Here is a 9,148-nt window from a genome sequence, read left to right as displayed (position 1 = left end):
AAAAAAATCCGCTCAGAATGTGCCATGCTCTCCCACATTTCCAGGCAATTGCACACGCTGTATACTTCAAGGCTTAGCTTAAATCTCATCTCTACCTGGAAGCTGTCCTTGAGTTCCCCTTTCTCTGTGGTGCCCCCCTCCCCACCACAGATAAGACACCCCTCTTTTGTTCTCTCATAGAACTCTGTGCACACCTGCTTTTTAGCATTGTATTTTTACTGTGGGTTTACTTGTCAGTCTCTGAGTTCCTTATTCATCTTTATTTTTTCAGAGCCTCACATGGTGCCTAGCCTGTAGTAAGTGCTCAGTTAATGCTTGTCAAATGCACATAATGAGCAGCTACCGTGTCCAGCACTGTCCTGGGCACTGGATGATTAAGCTATGGCCCCTTCCCTTGAGGAGGTTAAAGTCCCAGCACTTTGGGAGGAGGAGGAAGAGGAGGAGAAGGAGGAGGAGGAGGAAACTGATATGTAAAGTAATGATTCCAGCGCAATCTTATAATATCTATAATAGGGGCTTTGGGGAGCATAGAAAGGAAGAAAATAACTTAGCCTGACACGTCAGGAAAGTCTTCCGGAGGTAGTAATTTATGGGCTGAACCTTAACATATGAAAATTTTTTTGCCAAACTGATAAAAATATTAGGCAGAGGGAAGAACATGTATTAATACAAAGGCAGGAAAGAGAATCAATATTTAGGGAACTGCAAGTATTGATATTCTGTGCCATCATTTGGAATGGAAAGTATGTTTCAGATCCAATTGTGAGAGACAGAAAGTTGTTACTTTGTTGTATATGTTTCAAGGCTTTATTATTCTGACAATTTTGTTTGCATCATCAGATGGATTTTATCACAAGGCAGTAAAGATGTTATAGTCACCTTTGGTGAAGCAAATAATAACTTATTTATAGTTTCTGATCGGCTGCCTTATGAAAAACTGTTTCATTTGACTTATAATAAAAGACACATCCATAATTAGCCTGTTCATATAGACACATGAAACAAAAGCTATAGCTAGGAGGGGAATAATGCCATTTCCCCAGGCTCTTTTCCCTTCATTGGCTTATTTGGCATTCAGGATAATCCTCTGAGGATGGGAAACGGGCTTATCTAGATTCGAGCCCAGCATGTAGCTCCTGGAAGTGCTTCTGGGCTCAACAAATACACGGATGTTTTCCTCATTTTCCAGCTGATGCCACACATATTTCCTGGTACTCTTGTGTTCCTGGGTCTCCATCCCCTCATGCTTTTGGGTGGGAATAATTTTTTGTTTGCTTTTTGAGACAGAGTTTCGCTCTTTTTGCCCCAGCTGGAGTGTAATGGCATGATCTCGGCTCACTGCAACCTCCGCCTCCTGGGTTCAAGCGATTCTCGTGCCTCAGCCTCCCGAGTAGCGGAGATTACAGGAGCCCGCCACCCCGCCCAGCTAATTTTTGTATTTTCGTAGAGACGGGGTTTCACCAACAGTCAGGCTGGTCTCAAACTCCTGACCTCAGGGGATCCACCCACCTCGGCCTCCCAAAGTGCTGAGATTACAGGCATGGGCCACCATGCCCAGCCGGGAATAATCTTTACTTGCTATCCTTCAGAGTCATTGCTTGTTTGAGCTCCTTCACCCAAGCTTCTTTCAGATTCTCTTGCCTTTTTAATGTTTTTCTCCTCTTTCAAAAAAATCACTCCGTGCATAAAACTTAGAAAACAGGAAAGCACAAAAAAGAAGTGCCTCGTGATACTATAACCAACGGATACTCAGTCAATTCTTTTTTATTAAAAAAAAAAAAAAAAGTTATGATGTCATTTCAGACTTTCAGAAACATTTTAGAGAATAGGACAATTTCTTTAAATATTTATTTATTTACTTATTTATTTTAGAGATGAGGTCTCACTCTGCCACCCAGCCTGGAGTGCAGTGGCATGATCATGGCTCACTACAGCCTCTTACTCCCGGGCTCAAGCGATCCTCCTGCCTCAGCCTCCCAAGTAGCTAGGACCATGGGTGCACACCAGCACGCACAGCTAATGTTTAACTTTTTTGTAGAGATGGGGTCTTGATATGTGGCCCAGGCTCGTCTCAAACTCTTGGCTTCAAGCCATCCTTTCACCTCAGCCTCTCAAAGCACTGGGATTATAGGCATGAGCCACCACACCCAGCCAACAAAGAATTCTTGAATGCCCCTCACCCAAAACTATTAACATCTAACTATACTTACTTTATCTCTCTCTCTTCTCTCTGTCTCTGTCTCTCTCTTTATATATATATAGACATATATGTATATTTCTTTTTTTTTTTTTAAGACAGAGTCTTGCTCTGTCACCCAGGTTGGAGGGCAGTGGTGCAATCTTGGCTCAGTGCAGCCTCTGCCTCCCAGGTCCAACCGATTCTCCTGCCTCAGCCTCCTGAGTAGCCGGGATTACAGGCATGCGCCACCATGACTGGCCAATTTTTGTATTTTTAGTAGATATGGGGTTTCATCATGTTGGCCAAGCTGGTCTCGAACTCCTGACCTCAGGTGATCCTCCAGCCTCGGTCTCCCAAAGTGCTGGGATTTTAGGCGTAAACCACCGTGCCTGGCCACATACGTATATTTCTGAACCCATTTAAGAATAATTTGCTAGCCAATTGTTATCTGGGCCAAACAAAAAAAAGAATAAGTTACAGATATTATGCACCCTATGTCAGCCTCAATACTTCAGTGTGTATCTCCTAAAAATCAGGAATTCTCCTACTTTTTTTTTTTTTTTTTTTTTTTTTTGAGACAGAGTCTTGCTCTGTCGCCCAGGCTGGAGTGCAGTGGCCGATCTCAGCTCACTGCGAGCTCCGCCTCCCGGGTTCACGCCATTCTCCTGCCTCAGCCTCCCGAGTAGCTGAGACTACAGGCGCCCGCCACCACGCCTGGCTAGTTTTTTTGTATTTTTCAGTAGAGACGGGGTTTCACCATGTTAGCCAGGATGGTCTTGTGATCTGCCCATCTCGGCCTCCCAAAGTGCTGGGATTACAGGCTTGAGCCACCGCGCCTGGCTTTTGTTTTTTTTTTTTTTTTTTTTTTTATTTTTTGAGATGGAGTCTGGCTCTGTGGCCCAGGCTGGAGTGCAGTGGCCGGATCTCAACTCACTGCAAGCTCCGCCTCCCGGGTTTATGCCATTCTGTTGCCTCAGAGCTCCCCCTTTCACCCGGTAGCTGGGACTACAGGCGCCCGCCACCTCGCCCGGCTAGTTTTTTGTATTTTTAGTAGAGATGGGGTTTCGCCGTGTTAGCCAGGATGGTCTCGATATCCTGACCTCGTGATCCGCCCATCTCGGCCTCCCAAAGTTCTGGGATTACAGGCTTGAGCCACCGCGCCCAGCCTCCTACATAATTTTTATATATGCCTTTCTAGGTATTTTCTATGCATACATCATTTATTTATATTTAAATAAGATCATGCATTGTTTTATTTATATTTATTTATAGTGGCTTGCTTTTCTGGGGGGTAGCAATACATATTGTATATAATCTCCTGCCAACAAATATTCTACATGGTTCTTCGTCAGGCTTTGACAGTAGACACAGTGGGTTTCTGGGTGGCAGAACATTTTCAAAATACCTCTCTGTATCACAGAATTAACCGTGCTGTGCTTTTCCGTGTCTAGTCCAATATAAGTGGAAAACACTGAATAAATGAGTAAAGAGGCAGGGCAATGGAAAGCTCTGAATTCAAATTTAGTCTTTATTCTGTGGCCAATAGAAATCCGATGAAAGGTTTCTAGCAGGAGAGGACGCCAATAAAAGCTGCTTTCTGGAGGTTAATTTGACAGTGTCTGCAGGGTGGAGTGAAGGAAGAAGAACTCAGAGCATGAGTCCGGGAGTCACTGGGGTCAAATGATCCCTCGTTTTAAGGGCACATCTCTGCCCAGGTAGAACAGAGCCTTTCCCAGCATAATGCATCCTTTTCTTTCATGTGTCTTTCAGAACTGGTTGAAGTCCTATGGCTATCTGCTTCCCTATGATTCACGGGCATCTGCGTTGCACTCAGGGAAGGCCTTGCAGTCAGCAGTCTCCACTATGCAGCAGTTTTATGGGATCCCAGTCACCGGTGTGTTGGATCAGACAACGATCGAGTAAGATTTGCGTAGGACATTGTGCCCTTGAACTTGCTGGACTTACACTTGGGTTCACATTTTTCATGGCCTGTGTACACCCCATGCCCATCCTCCCTTCCTATCTTTTATTCCTGCAGTGCCATCCTGGGAGAGAATAATCCCAATGTGAGTGGGGGACGTGCTGGGATGGGAGTCCAGCCCTCCCATTAACTTTCCATGTGACCTTGGAGACAAGTTGCTTAACCCTTCTGGACCTCAGTTTCCTTATCAGTACAATGAGGGATTGGGTTGTAGATGGGCTCTTAAATCTCCTCTGGCTCGAATAATTTATCTGTGGGTCACCCTCTGGAGCTCCCTGCAATGTACATGTCTCATAGAATACAGAAAATGCTTGAATGATAATGAGTTGGCTCCACTTTTTCCATTTACCAAACATTTGCTGGGTGCCTGCATGTGCCTGTCATCCGGCCCTCCAGAGGCTCACCATTTAATGACAAATACAGTCATCGAGCCACACCAGTCTAGAGCTCAGAAGGAAACAATGAGTTTTGGGGAGACACTTGGGAGGTAGTAACACTTAGGAGGTAGAAAAAAGCCATGAGGATGGTCAAATCACTCAAGGAGAATGTAAAGATTCACTGGCAGGTGCTGGGGATGGCACCCCACAAAGCTAGCCAGGAAGGGGCAGCCGGAGAGGAAGAAACCTGATGTGATGATGTGATGCACTGTCATGATGCCACATGGTGTGGGGTGGTCAGTGGGGCCAGCCGCTCCAGAGCCCTCCAACAGAAGCACGGCTGAAAGTTGTCTGCTGGGTTTAGTGACAAAGAGGTTGTTGTTAACCTCAGCAGAATGGTGGAGATGAAGTCAGATTGAAATGGGGAGAAGCGGAGGTGAGGAGAAGAGGTAGCAAGTGGAGGAAAGACATTCAAGAAGCTTGACAGGGAGGTGGGGAGAAATGGGTAGCAGCTAGAGAGGATGATGTTTTGTTTGTTTAAGAAGGGGGAGAGTTGAACAGGCTTAAACTTGCTTAAGAAAGCTATGAGAGCTGTTTAAGAAAAGCCATTCACATCATTAAAGCATGGAAAAGAGCAGGAGTGAGTTTCCTAAGGAGGTGGGAAGGGAGGGGAGCCTGAGGCAGGTGGAAGGAGCTTAGCAGGGCTGGGTGAGGATGCAGGGGAGTTGGTGGGAGGAGGAACAGGAAATGCACCCAGTTGTGGATCAAGGATCAATTTGACGTAAGTCACTCCTGGACAGAATCATCTCTCTGGGTCTCAGTGTGTTCATATGCAAAGGGGAGTGTTGGATTATGGCTCTAAATTCTAGATTCCACTTTTTTTTTTTTTTTTTTTTTTGATGAAAAGGAGTCTCAATCTGTCACCCAGGCTGGAGGGCAGTGGCGCAATCTCAGCTCACTGCAACCTCTGCCTCCGGGGTTCAAGTGATTCTCCTGCCTCAGCCTCCCTAGTAGCTGAGATTACAGGCATGTACCACCATGCTGGCTAATTTTTTTTGTATTTTTAGTAGAGACAGAGTTTCATCATGTTGGCCAGGCTGGTCTCAAACTCCTGACCTCAGGTGATCCACCCGCCTCGGCCTCCCAGAATGCTAGGATTACAGGCGTAAGCCACCATGCCCAGCCTAGATTCCATTATTTTAAGCATCTGAGCTTTTAAAACTTGACGAGTCTGGGGTTTTAGGATCCTAAAATCCTGTGTGAACATTTCCTATTCCTAGGATTCTCTGATTATGAGAGTGTGAACTTCTTCTCCTGTGATGATGTGATGTTATTCTGTGATATGGACTCCTTGGCCTTGTGGTCTCCAGAGTGGGCTGGTTAAAGAGAGCCCAGCCACCTTTCAAAGCTGAGGTTATTTTGAGGGCTTTGCACAGGCCTCATGGCAGTGCATCCTGGGGCAGAAGCACTGGTGTCTCTGCTGTGGCACCACCTGGCCTTGGGTTTTACTCTGTTCCAAAAAGCCCCAGGCCTGTTGGATAGCGCTCAGAGAGTGGCAGGTGGATGGTGAAAGGAGGAGGCAGAGGGAACGATCCGAGGGAAAAGGATGGCATTTCCCACTTTCAGTTCTGCCCACACCTCCTTGTAGGAAGGTGGGGGTGTTGTGCTCTGGAAGCAGGGGAAGGAGGAAGCCAGTTGCACTTATTAATCCAAGACCTGAGTTGGGGAGTGTTCAGGGTAGAATTTAGAGCCCCAAGTTGCAGCTCCAGCTCTGTGACCTTGGGCAATGGCTGCCTTTCTCTGAGCCTGTTTCCTCCCCTAGGTGCCTTCCAGGTCTAACTCAGCCAGAGGTGGTTCTTGGTTCTCTTCACAGGGACTGTTAATGAAAGGAAGCTAGATTAGCCATTTAAAGTACTATGTTTGAGTGTCTACCTTGGGAAATGTCACACATTTATTCATTCACCCATTCATTTGGTCAACAACATAGTTCCTCTAGCTCAACTTCGTGCTTAGCAGTGACAGGAAAAAATAAAAGCTCCAAGCTTTGTTAAATTGCATTAATTAATAGTTCATTTTTTTCATTCAACTAAGTTCCAGTCCTGCCTTGCTGATTTCTGTGTTTTGCAAGGTACTGGATTTATCTGTGGATTGTTTCCCTCATCTGTGAAATGGGAATAATAATTTCTGTTACCTCACAGTGTCGTTTTGAGAATCAAACTTTATTTTATTTTATATTTTGAGACAAGGTCTCACTCCCCTCACCCAGGTTGGAGTGTAGTGGTGCGATCTTGGCTCACTGTAGCCTCAACTTTCCAAGCTCAGGTGATCCTCCCACCTCAGCCTCCCTAGTAGCTGGGACTACAGGCACGTACCACCATGCCTGGCTAATTTTTTGTATCTTTAGCAGAGATAGGGTTTTGCCATGTTGCCCAGGCTGGTCATGATCTTCTAGGCTCAAGCAGTCTCCTGCCTCAGCTTCCCAAAGTGCTAGGATTATAGGTGTGAGCTACTGCGCCTGGCCAAGAATCAAACGTTTTAAAAGAATGTGCTGGGTGCAGTGGCTCACACCTGTAATCCCAGCACTTTGGGAGGCCAAGGTGGGCAGATCACCTGAGGCTAGGAGTTCCAGACCAGCCTGACCAACATGGTGAAACCCCGTCTCTACTAAAAATACAAAAATTAGCCAGGCATGGTGGTGCACACCTGTAATCCCAGCTACTACTTAGGAGGCTGAGGCAGATGAATTGCTTGAACTCGGGAGGCAGAGGTTGCAGTGAGCTAAGATTGCACCACTACACTCCAGCCTGGGCAACAGAGTGAGATTCTGTCTCAAAAAAAAAAAAAAAAGAAAGAAAGAAAAGAAAAAAGATAAATACCTGAAACTGGGTAATTTATAAAGAAAAGAGGTTTAATTGGCTCAGGGTTCCACAGGCTTTACAGGAAGCATGGCTGGGAACGCCTCAGGAAACTTTCAATCATAGTAGAAGGCAAAGGGGAAACAAGCACGTCATCACATGCCTGGAGCAGGGGGAAGAGGGAGAAGCAGGAGGTGCTCCACACTGTTAAACAACCAGATCTCATGAGAACTCACTCGCTAGCTAACAGCAGAACAGCAAGGGGGAAGTCCGCCCGCATAGCCCAATCACCTCCCAGCAGGCCCGGCCTCCAACACTGGGGATTACAGTTCGACAGGAGATCTAGGCAGGGACACAAATCAAAACCGTATCACCTGGTAACAAACAGATATCAGGATTTACGTAATTTCAGGCACTGAGCTACCTTTTGGGGACACAATGATGAATAGAACATAGTTCCTGTCCTCAATTTACCATTTATTAGAGGAAATAGACCAACAAATTTTAAATCACAACACAATATAATAAGTGCTGCAGATAATTATGTTCCACGTCCCACAGTTGTTTAGCACCTCTTTTTTTTTTTTTTTTTTTTTTTATTTTTTTCTGTAATGGCATTTCACTCTTCTTGCCCAGGCTGGAGCACAATGGCACAATCTTAGCTCACTGCAACCTCCGCCTCCCGGGTTCAAGCAATTCCCCTGCCTCAGCCTCCCGAGTAGCTGGGATTACAGCCATCTGCCACTACGCCCAGCTAATTTTTTTGTGTTTTTAGTAGAGACAGGGTTTCACCTTGTTAGCTAGGCTGGTCTCAAACTCCTGACCTCAGATGAGCCACCTCTCTCAGCCTCCCAGAGTGCTGGGATTACAGGTGTGAGCCACCACACCTAGCCTGTTTATTCACTTCTTGAACAAGTCTAGTGAAAGAGAATTTGCTGTCTTCATGCTATGCCATTCTACCGTTGGATAGTTGTGATTCATTCACTCAGTCAGTCAGTCAACAATAATTATTGAACCCCTTCTGTGTCAGGCACTATGCCAGCCCTGGGGATACAGGCAAGGCTCCTGTCCTTATGGAGGTTAGAATCTGGGGAAAGAGACAAAGAACAAACAAGAAAGCAAATGCATAATCTAAGTTCACGAGTGATAAATCCTGTGAAGAAACATTAAGCAGGATAAGCAGATAGCAGTGGGTTGGGGCCAGGGAAACTATTTTAGATAGAGAGGACGAGGAAGTCCTCTGTGAAGGGATACTATTTGAGCAGAGACCTTAATGAAGTAAGGGAACAAACCACATGCAGAAGAAGAGTGTTGCAAGTAGAGGGAACAGCAATGCAAAGACCCTGCCATAGGAATAGGCTTAGCATGCTCAAGGAAAAGCAAGAAGGTCGCCATGACTGGAGCTTAGGATATAAGGGGAGAAGGATGACGATGTTCTTGGACAGGTATGCAGGGGCTGGGTCATGTGGGGCTTTGTGGGTCAGGATGAAGAGTTTGACTTTTTTTTTTTTTTTTTTTTTGAGACGGAGTCTCTCTCTGTCACCCAGGCTGGAGTGCAGTGGCACAATCTTGGCTGCAACCTCCACCTCTCAGGTTCAAGCGATTCTCCTGCCTCAGCCTCCTGAGTAGCTGGGATTACAGGTGTAAGCAATGCAGCTGTCTAATTTTTTTTTTTAATTTTTAGTAGAGACAGGGTTTCACCGTGTTGGCCAGGCTGGTCTCGAACTCCTGACCTCAGGTAATCCACACGCCTCGG

General features: G+C 45.9%; 1 protein-coding gene across 1 annotated transcript in view; it reads left to right on the top strand.

The window, feature by feature from the left end:
• The first annotated feature begins 370 nt into the window (after positions 1–370).
• Positions 371–9,148, top strand: part of MMP24 (matrix metallopeptidase 24) — a 33,312-nt gene continuing 24,534 nt past the window's right edge. Inside the window, exons 1-2 of the mRNA XM_025398510.1 lie at positions 371–475; positions 3,950–4,098. Coding sequence (XP_025254295.1) covers positions 371–475; positions 3,950–4,098 — 254 coding nt within the window. The remainder of the gene's footprint in view (positions 476–3,949; positions 4,099–9,148) is intronic.

Source organism: Theropithecus gelada, chromosome 10 (genome assembly GCF_003255815.1).
Source record: "Theropithecus gelada isolate Dixy chromosome 10, Tgel_1.0, whole genome shotgun sequence".
Taxonomy (NCBI): Eukaryota; Metazoa; Chordata; class Mammalia; order Primates; family Cercopithecidae; genus Theropithecus; species Theropithecus gelada.
The sequence above is the reverse complement of the archived record's forward strand: the minus strand, read 5'-3'. Positions and strand labels throughout refer to the sequence as shown.